The following is a 15,290-nucleotide window of genomic DNA, read 5'->3' on the forward strand; positions in this document are numbered from 1 at the left end:
AGCACCTGTGCTCTCGTCATAGTCGGTGGGTGTAGTCATCCGGGAGTCATCGCTAAATGGTTCTACTGGAACTGAGTTCGGATCCTGCCTTGGTCTTCGATGCAGAAACCAGTTGTGAGAGTCGCGAACTGTAGGAAACACTCCTGCTTCATGCGGAAAGTTTGCATGAAATACCATCATACAGAGGTCCCCGCGTAGTACTGCCTATAGAAAATAATATGAGCTCGCGAGAATCAGCTATCCAGATGGTTTGATGGATGTCGCACCCACAAACGGATCCTCGGGATCTTGTTCTAGCACGCGTGTGTGCTGAAAATTGTCCCGTGTTTGCGACAAATGCGAGTCTTGTTTCAGGTCCGGTGCTTGGCTATACCTTCTCAAGCGAAATTCCATTCACATCCAGGTGCAGAACGAAATGCGCCTTGGAGCGGGCGATCTTTAGCAGGAAGTAGAGGATTGCTTCTCTGCTAGTACGCGGAAGTAATTGCCTGAAAATGACACTCGCCCTGGCTTAAAGCGCGGACGGAACAGACTAATGGTTGCTTTACGAGATTCTTGTTGGCACATGGGGCGCATCTACCTTGGTTGCTTAGATTACCAGGCTGCCCAACCTGTCATCTACCTGCAGGATTACAGCATAGTTCTGCCCCTTCTCCGAGGAGTCAATGCCGGCCATGGCTACCTGGTTCGACTGCTGATGAATTACGGTGTCGAAGTTAATGACGCTAAGAGGTGTTTGTGGAGAGCCGGTCTAGACAAAGAGGGTCTGCGTTTCAGTTAGCGACAGACTTGAGAATCCAGGAGGTTATATCTTTCCTTCTTGGACACAGAGCAGAGGAGGTTACATCGTACGCAGGCAGGGTGATGAAGATGGTCCTCGAGGAATTCAACTCCCATGAAGCACAAAGAAAAGGAAGCAATTGAGGAGACATATGAGGCTGGCAACACGCCTAAGCTCTGTTCAGCAGCCTGCAGCAGAGTAAGATTAGCATTGAATATTGCTATCCTAAGTCCTAGAGTAATGCAATCAGACGTATTTCCTACTACCAGTACTGAGATACTCTCAAAGCACACAACTGTTCATACCGTTAGTACCCAGTATATAACCGACTTTCCGCTTTGGGTGCTCTGAAACATGTAAGCAGTAATGGAAAAGTTCAAGATATAAATAAAGCGCATCTGAGGGATGTGAGGGTAGCAATGTTTATCCTGACACGCCTAGGTAGGCTAGTTGCAGAGCTCAGGGCTTTCAAATTAGAGTTTCCTACCTTGGCCTGATGGGCCTGTTTAGCAGAGACCGAGGGGAACCCTGGGATCTTGGAATTAGGGGGTTGAGTCTGGCTGTTTCTGGACGAACCCCTACGACTATTTTTAGTAGTGGTTTAACGATTTACCCATCGCAGTGTCTGCCGCAGGATAGCATGTTGGACTGCTATAGGGACAGAGGTAAGGCATATGTGTTGACAAGGCTGAGCAGTACGATATAAGAAGCAAAGGACGCTTCCAGATTGCCAATTTGGCTGGTCACTTAAGGGCTGGAGGTTAAGACGCGTTGATTGACAGTGTGTCAGTAGGCATTAACACTGAATTCGTTGATCTGTGCATAGTCAAATGCTTGTTCGCTTGCCAGACACCGAGTGGATAGATTAGTGCAGGGTAATGTCGACACTTCACATCCACAGTTGCTGCTGCTGCGATGGCTCTACAACGATCACGCATGAACCCACGAGCAGCCATCTTCCTGAATGATAGCCACAAAGTAGGTTTGATCGAGCCAAAGTTCACCTCCGAATAGTTAAGTCGGTAGCGGCGATCTGATGCTCCCTTTCGTCCTCCTCCCATCCCCTTGTTTGAACATATACGTTGGTCCATTAGGCTAGAGTGCGGTAGATACTTGAGGAGAGACTAGGCGATTGATCCTATCATCTATACTACAGGAACCCTAGCGCAAACCCCTCTTTTCTTCTGCATAAGCGACGTGCATTGATTTGACAGCGGTCTTATTTTTGCTTCTTACAGCCTTGTTATCTCGTCCGGTTGCATTTAAGTGCTACAATCGCTCAGTCTTGTCAGGCTCCCATCTTTGTCTTTCCTTATGTTCAAGATTTCTTGGTGACTCTTCCTATAATTCTTTTTCAGGCTGTATCAGTTCAGATACAGCCGTCGGCCGCAATGTCGTCCCCGATACCAGTTGGAGTTTTCTTTAACATTTTTGCCCTGCGCAGGATAAGACGCAGAGAAACAACCTCCTCCAGCACAGACTTGGATTCGCAAGAGATCCCCAATGTTTGCTATGAAACCTGCAGTACGTCCACCGCTCGCTTCTATTTCCGCCCTTCAACTACAAGACCAGACCATAAGAGGTCTGGAGCTCTCCAGCCCAACAGACTAATAAAGCCCAAAAAATGTTAAAACCACTTCTTGTATAGATGGCGCCTTCCTCGAGGCGGCTGGAAGAGGCAAGATGGCCGCAATCTGTGCCGACGGTTCCACTTTTTCAGACCTGGTCGATCAATGCAGGCAATGTATCGAGCTCTTCGTCAACTCGCCTTCCTCGAACTCCACCGCCAGCGCATCATCTGGCAGCACCACTGCTGAACTCAATGAGTTCATCGCGTATTGCGACGAACAGGGCGGAGGCAGCGGTAACAGCAATGTCACACTCGTGAAGGAGATTGACTCGCTGCTTGCCTCGTACTCGTCCCTCTCGTCTAGTCAGTCTCAGTTGCAGGCTTCTTTGTCGTCGTTGGGGTATACGGGTGATTTTCCAGAGTTGACTAGTGCCACCGCGACAGGTGATGTGACTGCAAGTAGTACGAGCATGGTTGGGCCGACAGCCACTGCAGGGGGCGAGGATCGGAGTTTTTCTAACGAGGGTGGGACAGGCACAGAAGATCTACCCTCCTCCGACACATCGGATATCAATATTATTGCTCCTGCTGTGATCGTACCGGTTTTTGCACTCCTTGTAGGATCCGTGCTAGCGTGGGCTTTAATACGTCGGCGGAGAAAGAGACAAGGCACGGAAGAGATCGGTGCGGCAGGCGATAGCTTTGATGATAAGGCTCAGCTTCATGCCGATGAATTCAGGCCGGAGCTTGATGGCTTGGCTATTGCAAAGAAAAGATTGGTGAACATGGATGAAGATCTAGCGGAACTGCCTGCAAGGGAACCTATTGGGGCTGAGTTGGATGGGCTGGGAAGGAGTCAGTTGGATGGAGAGGCAAGGGAATTTCCACTGGCTACTGAAGTTGGGTAGACTAGTGGGTTTACTTAGGTGTCTATATACTACAACCACGGTAACCTATTCAGTCCCCAGCAACCTGGGAATGTACAACCATGACCGGCTGGGCGCTTTAATTCAGTTCTTCAACATAACCAAAAAGCCCAAGGAATTTATAGGTTCATGGGATAACGTACTGCCCCTTATCACAGCGGCGTTTTGGTCATGATGCTGCAACTTTGATATGCTGAAAGCGCATTGTTAATGCTCTCAATCCGTCAAGCATGCTCACCAGCCAGGTGTGTTTATATGATACTATTGTCTCAACTTATATACAGGAGCAGCGAGATCCGTCGCCTGGACAATTACACAGAATTGGTGCTAGTGGTAATGGCGAATTATACTCTGACTCCTTGGCGATGCGGTATGCAGGATACCACTAAATCTTTATAGATGCTCATGCACAGTTGTCCATAGTAACTTATTGATTCTGAACTTCTCTGCTACCGCGGGTTGTCAGTATGCCTGGTTATTTCAGCGGCCCGTGGCGTGCGGCTGGAACGTTTGATGCCTCTGTCAAGCATATGAAACTTGTCATAACCGCGTATTAGATCGGATTTCCCATCTCCTTTGGTCGCTCACTGGATTTGGGCTGGCCACAAGCCATAAGCCATCATCAATCCTAAATCTGGGACGTTTAAATTTGCCTGGTTTGACATCAAAAGTCATGGAAACCTATTTCTGGCCTGCCTAGCACCCTAACATATACCCATATCCTCCCCTGCATTCACGATATGCCTAGCAACCCTACCCTTCTAGGCTGTGATCTGGCTAATATCTCTGATTTCACAATTACAAACTCCTTAGCAACCTTCATTGCAGGGCTCTCCACAGCCGCTAAAAATGTACATCATAGGCAGCAGGCTGATGGGCTTACAAACCGCATTAATCATCTTAACTTGTCACTAATAGAAAGTGTTATGAATGCTCAAAGGGGAAAGGGTAGAAGGAAGCTGCATCTAGACTTGTTCAACCCAACCCACGAAACCCGCCAAGAAATGGGTTGGGTTAGACCTTCTAATTATCCATTGGGTTTTGGATATTTTTGGCTGCCCCAAAGCCCGGCGGAGCAACCCGCTGGGTTGCCAAGATATCTGAATAGGTGTATTACTGTATTTAGATTACATTTTCTTACATAGATGGTTTATAATACAGTATTTAAATACACTATTTTATTAACTATGTAGATCACTGCTTATTAAAGTAATGATATGCATAGCTGGGTTATTTTGGGTAGGGATGCACTCGGTGCGGGTTGGGTACAAACCGCAGGGTTAGAAATCAACCCGCGCGGGTTTGCGGGTTATAGAAAAACAACCTGCACTGCACTGCAACCTGCAAGATTTAGAATAGTCCGCACCACAAAATCCGCATTTTGCAATACTATACCTAATATAGTTAGATTACATCTGCTGCTAAACTAATCATAGTTAGATTTATCCTTTATGCAGTGTAGATTATCTGCATTGAGGGTAATCTGCACCATCAAATTTTCTGTTATAAACAAAACTATATATAACACTATAAGTTTAAGGTATTTTCTTATTTAGAGTAGGATAATGAAATCTATATAGCTAAAATAATATAATAATATACAGTATAATCAAAAAAAATTAATAGTATAGCATGATCTTGTAAATAATAAAGAATACATGCCTGTTATATCTTAGATATATATATATTACCTCTATATATTACCAAGCTACAGCCTTCGATGTAATCAGACTCTATAATATTAGAATTTAATAAGAATTCTATATTCTTGGCTGAAATATTCAACTTATAACTATAGCCTGCCATTAAAAATAGCTATAAGAAGCAATAAATAGTTTAAGATTATTAGAATTCAACTAATATACTATACTGGCGACTGGATAGCAGTAGTATCTATTACTTCTCTAGAACTAGTTTGAGACTACAGTATACTACATAGTAGTCTAGTAGTATATATATATTTTTTTTCCTACTCTAGATTAGTAGATCAAAACTACCCAGAGTTAAACTGATACAATTAGAAAATAATTTTTTCTAAAACTTCTATAGGCTGTATTAGTCTGCCTCACTAAATAAAGAGGATCAGCTAATCTACCCATGGGTTGATTCAGATTATGTAATCACAACTCCTACTAATCAGAACTCTATCCTTTTCTAAAATAATATCAAGATCTTTATTCACAATCTTTTTGGTCAACCATTTACTATGGTTCGAAAATAGCGGGCAAATCCTATAAATTCAGCTATGGGTAGACTATATAATGAAATCCAATCTCTAAGGCCTTTATCTATTATCTCCTATTAATTCTTCTATATTTTAATCTTTCCTTTCTTTATATCCCAGTTTTTCATTATCGCACCCTGTTGTCAAAAATCAAGGTTTTTCATCCCTTCCCCTTTTCTCTAAAATCTCTTATGCTGCTTTGGCCTCTAGAGTCTAAGTTACTAGGTCTACCCATAGGTGGATTTCTAAGTATCTACTCTTAATCCTATTATCTACTTAGTACCCTGATTATTGGCTAATACAGCATATACATGGCACTGTGATGGCAGGAAAATAAAAAGTATTAGGTACTGACTTGGCCCCTCCCAGTTCTAAGAAACCCAAACAGGCACGCGGCAAAGGCAAGAAGGTAGAAGAGCCTACTGAAACTGCACCTATGACTGGCATGATTATAAAAGATATAATTAATCAGGCCCTAGAAACAGCCTTCTTAGGAACTGTTCTGCTAGATGTTTAGTATCTTAGCATCTAATAGGAGAATTAGAAGAGAAATAGAGAACTCCAGCCCAGTTTAGTTGCATGGCTTAAAGATGCTTTTAAAAATAGTATTAAGAGATATGCTATTAAAGATTATCTCAAAGCTACTACTATAAATACTAGTTTTGAGTATCTTCTTAAAATCAACTTTCCTCTATCTAAATAAAAAAGAGATTTAGAGCTTGTATACCTTCAGAGCCGCGCAGCTACTTATTCTGGCCTAAAGGTATAAGCAATTTCTACCCATAGGTATGATATAAACTAATATTATATAAAAGAGTACTATACTTTATATAAAAACTGTTTCCCCTGCAACCCTACTTACCCTCTAAAATAGCTAATATAGGGTACAGGCACTGGTTGAACTTTGTAATAAATAGAAGCAGCTTGCGGTGTCTGGTATCTTTAATAATTCTGGCAACCCTATTGGCCCACCAGGTGACAATGTTAGTTAGTACCTTATCTACCCATGGTTAGAATATAAGCCCTGCTAATATATTGTATCAGGATTATCTGTAGACTATAGATCTATATAATAGCAGCTAATTAAAGCCTGATACACTCAATGCCTTGATTTTAAATTATAATATTGTTTACAAAACAAATTCAGAAGGATATAATACTCTGAATATTATTATATATATTAAACAGTTAGATAATAAGGAGAGAGCTGAGTAATTAAAGGCCAGTAATTTTAAGTAGTGGCTTAATAATATCTTTGGGGTGAATCTTATATATACAATATATATAATTACTATCCTCAAAGACAAAACTCTCTCTAAGATAATCTGCCTGTATTGTGGTATAAGATATAGAGAAAACTTGTTTAACTAGTTCTTAATAGCTCAAATCCAAGCAGGTAAGCAGACAGAGGTAAGTAAGTCCCCATATTTCATTCTAATAGAAATCTAACTATAGGGTAGATGTGGAAACAGGAGTTCCAGAAGTTCTTTAAGTTTTGCTCTACTATTTTTAGGGCTAAATATCAGAATCTTATTATATATAATAATTAGAAGATGATCCTTGCTCTGGACCAGGGCTGTCTACTCTCCCAGCTAAGGCTTCTTTTTTTCCCTAAATACAAGGATTATTAGATAGAGTTTACCAATAGTTCTGTGCAAAGATAGAAGTAACTATTTCTAATCTCAAGTGACTACTCCAGCAAGCTGGAACTTCCCAAACTGGAATCCTCTATTATTATCTAGAATCAGGAGTTTGCTAACAGACAGCCTGGGTTCCTTGTTAATCTCTCTAATATATCCTATAAAGATATTTTCAGATATCTCTATGCCTATTAAAATCTCTACTTATCACGGTCTATGTTGCCATATCCCAAAGCCTGGCTCGCAGGATGATAGCCCGTGACCCAGGCGGTCGGTCGTCGGGCAGAATAACAAATGTATCACTAGCGATAGCTTCAAAACAACACAACAATCAACCATACTTCATACATCAATTGAACTTCGCAGAATTGCAACAGTCTAGTGCGGGCACGGCGCCTATGTTAGTCCTTGCACAGCTCTGCCGGTTATTACTTAAGGAGTCATCGACCCCAGCAGCGAAGAATCCGCCTTAGCCTATCTGCTCCAACTCTCTACCTCGACTCACGAGTAAAGCTCACTACCGTACATATCAATGAAAGTTTCTCCACAGCCCGCCTCTGTCCACGACGTCAACGAACATGACGACCCAATCCTGCACACCAAACGCTCTGCCACCCGAGTATTGAAGAGACCAAGACATTCCGACCCAGGGCCCAGATTGGCAAGTTCTAAGTACGGAATCGATCACAAGACTCAGGTAGACGGAAAATCCAAGACGGACGCTCGACGAAGCTTGATAATTGGAGAATCACGCTGCCACGAACCCATCAAGACGCTGGTTTCTGCGTACAAAGGGAAAACCCCTCTAATCATCTTCAGTACGAGCAAGGACCAGACTGAGCAAGGCAATAAAATTGAAGGCGCCTGCTTTCACAAGATCTTTTTGACCAGTTTGACCCTTTCCCCCACCCAACCTGAGCTGCGCTGAGCGGGGGTTCTTGGCGAATTAGACAAAACTGAGATTTTAAACCTGACTGCCACGTATGAGATGCAGTGCTGTGTGAAGCTGGTTATCCTGATTTCGCACGCGGATGAGATTTACGAGAATCCGACGATCTTTGCTGAGCAGCGGATGTATGGGCGCGGCTCGAGTGTGCAACACCAAACACAGACCCAGACTCAGACTGTCGCCCACGAGTTGATGTTTGGTAAAGTAGTCCAGCTCGGTGTCGAGTATCTCTTCCCTGGCTGTGGTGATAAAGATCCGACATTGGGGAAGCGGGATCTGTTTGTTCGATTCCAGTCTGTGAGTTCCAAGTGCACCGCGCGATGCCTTACTTATTCGGAGAACGTATTCTAAGATCATAATAAATAGCTGGACAAGTCTGTATTCAGTCAGTATATCAACCGCGCAAGATGGTACGGTATGATGTACACGAAAGCGTTCGAATTGAAGACAAGACGCTCGAAACCGGAGTTGAATATCTTATTCCGTCACCCACCGAGACTGGCGCTGGCTCGTGTATCGGATTTCTCGACGGGACTGAGCTTCGAAGCCTGCTAAAGGCAAAAAACCCCATTCCATAGTCACAGCAGTCCAATTCCCGCTATGGGCGCCGTAGATCCAGTGAGGAAATCGAACTCATTAAACTTAGCTTTCGAGGACGAGGAAAGTGGACTGAGGACCGGCAGCACGGAGGGGATCTGATACTTCATCGTGTATTGTCCTTCAAATGTCCACAGCTAACTCGAGCCCTGACTGCAGGATTTGTCCTGATCGCGCGGGGTAGCCCAAGAAGAGTTTCAGACCTAAAGACTCTTGCTAGTATCATACGAGTTTCAGAATCTGACTGGTCATACCAGCATTTGTATAATCCATGATGCTCGGGGACTCAGATCAGTGGACTCTGATTCCCACTTAGTTAGTTTTACTTACAGGATAGCTCGTTTCATGAGGTACCACTTATGGTGCTTGAAGCGCAAGAACATAGGGTGGGTGCAGAAAACAAAGCACATATTCAGTCAGGTTTCCATGGCTCCCTGGGAGGGAAAGCACTGGAGTAGAAAAGGGCAATAATGACAAAATCTCTTTAAACTAAACGAAAGTTCTCTGACTAAAGATATCATGGGGGTCATAGTCGTAGGTATTGTCAAGGTATCAATGTCAAATTCACTTCAACACATACTCTTTAAGACATTTAAGACCCTAACAAAGCAAGTTCTGCGACGCAGTGAAGTTTTGCTGAATAGTCCATCATGAGATTTCTTTTGTTTTTCAATCTGATGTTGAGGTATAGCATACCAGGATGAAAGATGTAGAATGGATGGGTATGTCCATCTATCTCACGAGGCAGAGCCGGCAACCTAAACAATCATTATCCACAAAGACTGTCATTCACGTGTTATTGCCCTTAAGGTGGCTGTCAGTGCTCCACCCATCTATGTTGCACCGAAATTGGTGGGTATTAAGTACATGAACGAATGAAGTGCTGCATCTCTGGCTGCTGCTTCTACCTAGACTCTGGCAACGAGCCCTACTGTTTTCAATAAGACTTTGGCGAATGGCGAATTAGCGAAAGCTGTGAGAACCTATTAGATTTTGGCGCACTCTGCTACAAAAAAAAAAGAGAAAAAAAATTTGTCAACGGCCTAAAGTGCTGAGATGAAGCGCGATAAATCCCCTGCTTAGGTGCCGGTTCAAGCCCTTAAAGCTATAAACTCGTGTGACCGTGGGCTGGTGGAAATAGTTCATATAACGATATGACAATGATTTCAACAAAGTACAGTTTCCTGTATAGCGGTTCATCGTCTAAGCAACCGCGCCATGCAGCTTTGAGATCTTACCGGGCTATTCATATTAGAGACCAGCAGTGGCGTTCCAAAAGGCTGCAAAAATACTACATGCATAGACACAGTTGACCGCTTCTTTCTAGATCCGTGGTCAAAGAACACTCTCCATCAACACTACTCTTATTTCTCACGCATAGAACCATGTAGCTTTCCCCACGCCGTCGGGCCAAAAGAAAGTCCGCATGATCCTCGAAGAGCTATCATCCATCAAGCTAAGGTTCCTGTAGTGTCCGAAACGAAGCAACCTCCTTTGTCTCCGTCAACCCCATTGGCCGGGTCTCTGCGATCGTCAACCCCAACACAAGCATCACCTTATGGGAATCCGGCGCAACTATTGAATATCTACGGACAAGCACAACACAGGTCCAGAAATCAGCCGTGACCCTTCATAGCCAGGATCTTTACCAAGAGAACAGGGGTCACAACGAGATGTTTTGACAGTATGCGTATTTCAGTCAGGTGGTCCGGTTCAAGGCCCTAACCGATCCATCGTGCGTGCTTAGACCTAATGTTGGCGTAACCCTTTCATCAGGTCAAGGTCCTGAATAGACACCATACTTGGGATACTGGGGTCAGTTTGCTGAACTGCTAACCCAACTGCTGCAAGTGAGATCTTTTGTATAGGCAGATGCCGCAGATCCGGCGGAAATTATCTTAAGAGGATGGCTGTCTGCGCATCGCTCAAGCTTAGGTCAGCTGGGTACAGAACCCGATCAATGAGGGTAGAGTAGTGGTCGCAGCAGTTATATGAAGAGTGCTTTTCAGTACTCTCTCTCAGATGCATGTCATTGTACAGCTGCAGCCAGGCTGCCACCCTGACACAAGATTCGCATGTCACACAGGCCAGCTACCAGCGGTAATGATCGATGAACGCAGAACAAGACTGGTGCTGAGCAATCATTGTGCCCATAAAAGTAGGCCATAGCGCAGATTGAACCAATTTCAGAGTTAAGCCCGAGTGCCACTCACTGAGTACATGGTCATTACGCGTAAGCCCATCAACATCCTGAACGTTCAATATACGAAGCTGGATTAGATAACCGGCACCCGCAAAACATCGCACTAAGTAGTACACTATCTGTCATCAAGAGGATATAAATGCAATGGCTTGAAAGAGCCCGGGTACTACGCGAATTAACTTCCGCAGCAAAGCCTAACAACTCAGATATACCCAGTGGTCAGTTTTGCCCTCTCATTGCCAAATTGCTGTTACCTTGTTTGGATCAAGCAGGATCAATAGACAGTGCGTCACTATCCCAGGTCGAGCAGCGCATACCTTGAACATTGCTTCTGCAGGTCCCGTAGCTCCGCAGTGTCTAGCTGCGTGAGACTAACCCTTGCGAATCCCCGCTTGTTCAATATTATTCCATACCCAATCCCTAATAGGGCTCCAGTCCGTAGATCCAGCACTCTGCGTGACAGCGGCAGCTCCACGTCAGACGATATGTAAGATTGCGAACATGTTGAGTGGCAAAGCCGCGACCTAGCGCTGAGCTGGGCATGTAGACTAATACACCTCGCGAGCTGCCCAGGAAAGCAGACTCTCTTAATGGTGTGTACGTCTCCTACTGCATAACCTCTCCTTGATTCAATGAGCGACTGTTGTAGAAACTTGGCTGAGGACCCAGTCATCCCTATATCATCTCTCCCGGAAAACATGCTCGCAAGCTAAAAAAATCCCAATACCATCGTCCTGGTTCAGCTCTCGGTTCTCTTCACCCCGCTTATCCTCCGCGGCACCGCAAAGAAGGGCATGACTCCCCCAGCTGTATGTCAGATTTGCACTGCCCGATTTCCCTCATCATGGGAGCCAGAAGCTTTCCCCAGCCAACGCAATTCTTGGATTTTCAAACCTTGATCCTGGACGATCCCTCCCATGGGCTAATCCTTTCGGATATCAAGGAATGTATGTGTCACCACACTAACCAATAATATTTCCTCCATCACATTCTCAACTTTCATCCATTCTTGGCTGTCTTGATCAATAGCTGAGACAACATAAAAAGGACAAGCCATCATTGTTGTTTCTGAACATGGGACAATCAAAGCAGATCCAATATGCGCTCCTCAATAGCCCTGGTTCTCGCGGTGGGAACAGCCGCCCTGGCTGATTTCACCTTCGACGAGCTCTGGGCCCTCCAAAATACCCTCTGGGATAACTTCCTCTACCCTGCCAACCTCCAGCAGATTAATGCCACAGACACCTCCGTCTTCGCTGAGAATGTAAGCACCCTCCTTCATTTCATGCCGCTGGCCGTTTGCATATAAAGACTAACTCCCAGACACCAGGTGCAAGGCCGCGTCGACATAACACGCACATTTGACGGCCGCGAGCTCAACAATGAATACATATTCGGTCTTTTCTCAGACCCCTCGCATCTCAGCCTCGTCGGCATCCCAATCTCTTATAACATCACGCAGTTCGCAGCCAATCAGAACATCACGTCCGCAACGACAGTTTTCACATTCAACGCAACCTCGTTCAATATTCTCGTCCCTATCACCATTGATACGTGGATCCTATATAACGCGGACGGGAAGATCCTCCAGTATGATGCGACCTTCCGGTGGTTTGGCTGGTTGCTGGATACCCTTCTCGAAGCTGCGGGAACGGGCATATTCAATACCACAGACCCAGCGGAGACGCAGAGAGCGCTGGGGAATCTTCTAGCAACAACAATTTGCCAGACTCACGGTCAGCACTGTGTTGATGATAACCAGCAATACAACAGCAACGAGGACTGTGTCAGGTTCCTCACGGAGGATATCCGGTTCGGAAGCGCTTACGAGCTGGGTCGTAACACGCTGCTTTGTCGCGAGGTGCATGAGCATATGGTGCAGTATCGGCCAACCGAACACTGCCCGCATATTGGGCCTGATGGGGGCGGTTACTGTGTTGATGATAAGGATTATGCGGAAGTTGTCACGGAGAGGTACTTCAGAGAGCCGTTTGTGCCATATGGATATGGAGACACGAACCTCTGGGTTGCTGCATAATCGCGCTTCTGTCTTCAGTTGTATTAAAGACGTTAATGCTCTAATCATTTGACTTCGTAGCTCTGACATGGTCACAAATCAGGGAGCTTGTCTTCTTTTATATACTCTCTTACCGACTACTGCTAATTAGGACACAACTGGATACCTCAAAAACTCTTGGTGGGCTTCCATGACAGGACCGTTTACGTATCTGTGTTCCACGAGCATAAGCCTCAATTCCCTGTTTTAACGAGTCCATATCCTGAGTTACCTTCCAAAAGGTCGACACGTCAACTGCGAATGACGAGTTTAATCCTTACATTGCTGGCCCGGCCGTGGCACGGCTAAATGGGCAGGTAATGGTCTGGGATACGGAAGTTCTTCCAGCTCAATATTGAAGCTAGACAGGCATGTGCGCCACTACTTCTTAACTTTAAGCAATACCGCTCGCGCTTGACCTCATTTCAGATGAGACATTCAGGAGTCCATGTGCTCTGGCCAACCTAGTAGTCCCGTCAACTGATAGTCAAGCTGGTACGATTAACGGGTGGTACTTACTATAAGCAGGTGTTCGTCCTCTGCAGCAGCTTATTTGCCAGAAGACATCATGTTAGGTTGGTCAAGTTTCGCGCGAACCTGCCCCTTTTAACATTCTCCTGATAGTTGTTCATTATCACGATGAAGTATTACATTCATTATGGCCCTGTTCAGGTCATAAACACTCCAATTCTTTAAAGACAACTAGAATAGAATATGTCATTGAGGAATTCAGCGGTGACTAGACAAGTCCTATTTGTTTTTCAAAATGAAAATCTTTATGATTTAGCACGGAGTTTCTGTCATAATAATAGCACTGAGAGCCTAATGAGTCCCCATGGAAATGAAAGTGCAAGGCCCTAGGGAGAGGGGGGAAAGCCCTACTCCAAGAAGGCTGCTCCGAAATATAATAGCTGGATCAAAGGATTCCTATGTTAAGAGAAGTCGGCAGCTTTGACTGGCGAGGATCTTTTGCCAATCTGAATCATCGCTGTCCGGTGTATCTAACCTCCTCAGGCGGCGGTCCCAGACTTCCTTAAGGAGTGACAAGGCTCGCGAGATATTCTGAAAATGCCGCTTCTCGAACATCAGTTGTAGTCGCTGGCGCACAAATTTCACCTCCCCGGCCTCCGTCGCCTCGCCGCCGGCCAAGAAGAGGGGGAATATCAGGGTCGAATCAGCTATTTCGGTTGACGGTATTTCGGCTACGTGCCCCAAAGTAGCAGTAACCTCCAATGATATATTGAAATCTAGTAGGCCAAGTAGTTCACTCCGATGAGTAAGTGAAGGATATTCAGTACTAGACCGAGCAAAGTTACGCATCCTCCTATAGAGATAAATCGAGGCTGCACTCCGATACGTATATCCTAACGCTACAAGCGCAGGGATTGCGTCAGAACGGCACCGCAGGCTTTGAGCCTTCGCTCAATCTCTGAGCATTTCGAATTTATCTCCTTGTTATCGGGCAAGGTATGGGTGTCACTCTTACTTCCAGGGTCGAGGCAACTTATCCCCGCTATCAGTATCAAGATTCACATTGAATACTGAGTAGGGTTATATTTGGCAGCATCACCACCTGCGGAACCACAAAAACTTGGCTCTGATAGTGGCAGCCAGGAGCAACTAGACAGCCAATAAGACACATAGCGTATTCGTAAACTCACGCCGCTGGTGGGCGCAGGTCGGTATGGTGGACCCCAATATTTGTCAGGACACCCCATTGGGGCGTTTCCCACTTTAATACGCACGACGAAGTTCAAATTCCAAACACGCTAGAAGTTATTGCTTCAAGGATGTTAACAGACGTTAACCAGTGTCCAGCAATACTGTTTGCCCAGAATATGTTTCTGAGAAATAGCTAATGGGACCCACTGCATGCGGTACGCACAATAATCGCCGCTTGCTTCACACTGGCTACCCGTATCTAGAATGTTACGCTCTGATGATTGTCCCTGAGACATACCCAAACAGCTGCCTTTCCTTCAGACCAGAAGCAGAGTCTAACAGTACCGAACCCTAGTTTGCTGTTCTCTCAAATCATCCTAACGCCAACCAATTCAAGGCCCATCCTCACCGGCGCTTATAGACAAGACGCACCTGCACCTGCACCTGGATTAGCAGTTAACAGCCCCGGGATTGTATCCTAGGGACTCATAAGGTCATAAAGTGGGCCAAAGAGCTGATCTTCCTGAAGTAACATATTATTATCTACCTCCGCCGGAGTCGGAACGAGTTGAGTACAGAGACGTTGGCCCTGCCTGTTCGCCCTTGCACTCTCGGCTCCAGGCTCGACTGGCGAAAATAGGGGCGAAGACGCGGACCGATTGTCTGTTTCAGTAATTGGGGG

The 15,290-nt window shown here is 45.2% G+C and overlaps 3 protein-coding genes across 3 annotated transcripts, besides 1 other annotated feature; all 3 read left to right on the forward strand.

The window, feature by feature from the left end:
* Positions 1 to 15,290: part of a sequence feature (contig 1.168 1..229305(-1)) that runs on past both edges of the window.
* ANIA_09056 (uncharacterized protein) lies at positions 1,278 to 4,921 on the forward strand (the record flags this gene model as incomplete). The annotated part of the gene is made up of 12 exons (XM_677233.1): positions 1,278 to 1,446; positions 1,683 to 1,759; positions 2,140 to 2,305; positions 2,430 to 3,206; positions 3,313 to 3,416; positions 3,478 to 3,522; positions 3,562 to 3,647; positions 3,677 to 3,699; positions 4,196 to 4,290; positions 4,714 to 4,755; positions 4,812 to 4,817; positions 4,904 to 4,921. The coding sequence occupies 12 exons, from the start codon at positions 1,278 to 1,280 to the stop codon at positions 4,919 to 4,921; spliced, it is 1,608 nt and encodes a 535-aa protein (XP_682325.1).
* Positions 8,130 to 8,668, forward strand: ANIA_09055 (uncharacterized protein; the record flags this gene model as incomplete). Its single annotated transcript, XM_677232.1, has 2 exons — positions 8,130 to 8,387; positions 8,477 to 8,668. The coding sequence occupies 2 exons, from the start codon at positions 8,130 to 8,132 to the stop codon at positions 8,666 to 8,668; spliced, it is 450 nt and encodes a 149-aa protein (XP_682324.1).
* On the forward strand, positions 11,986 to 13,087 carry ANIA_09054 (uncharacterized protein). Its single transcript, XM_677231.2, has 2 exons — positions 11,986 to 12,154; positions 12,221 to 13,087. The coding sequence occupies exons 1-2, from the start codon at positions 11,990 to 11,992 to the stop codon at positions 12,926 to 12,928; spliced, it is 873 nt and encodes a 290-aa protein (XP_682323.1). The 5' UTR covers positions 11,986 to 11,989; the 3' UTR covers positions 12,929 to 13,087.

Source organism: Aspergillus nidulans, chromosome VII (genome assembly GCF_000011425.1).
Source record: "Aspergillus nidulans FGSC A4 chromosome VII".
Taxonomy (NCBI): Eukaryota; Fungi; Ascomycota; class Eurotiomycetes; order Eurotiales; family Aspergillaceae; genus Aspergillus; species Aspergillus nidulans.

Excerpts from the sequence above, each read along its gene's own strand:
- ANIA_09054 (XM_677231.2), top strand. The coding sequence starts at position 11,990 with ATGCGCTCCTCAATAGCCCTGGTTCTCGCGGTGGGAACAGCCGCCCTG. Across the intron at positions 12,155-12,220 it reads CCTCCGTCTTCGCTGAGAAT|GTGCAAGGCCGCGTCGACAT; the intron begins GTAAGCACCCTC and ends CCCAGACACCAG.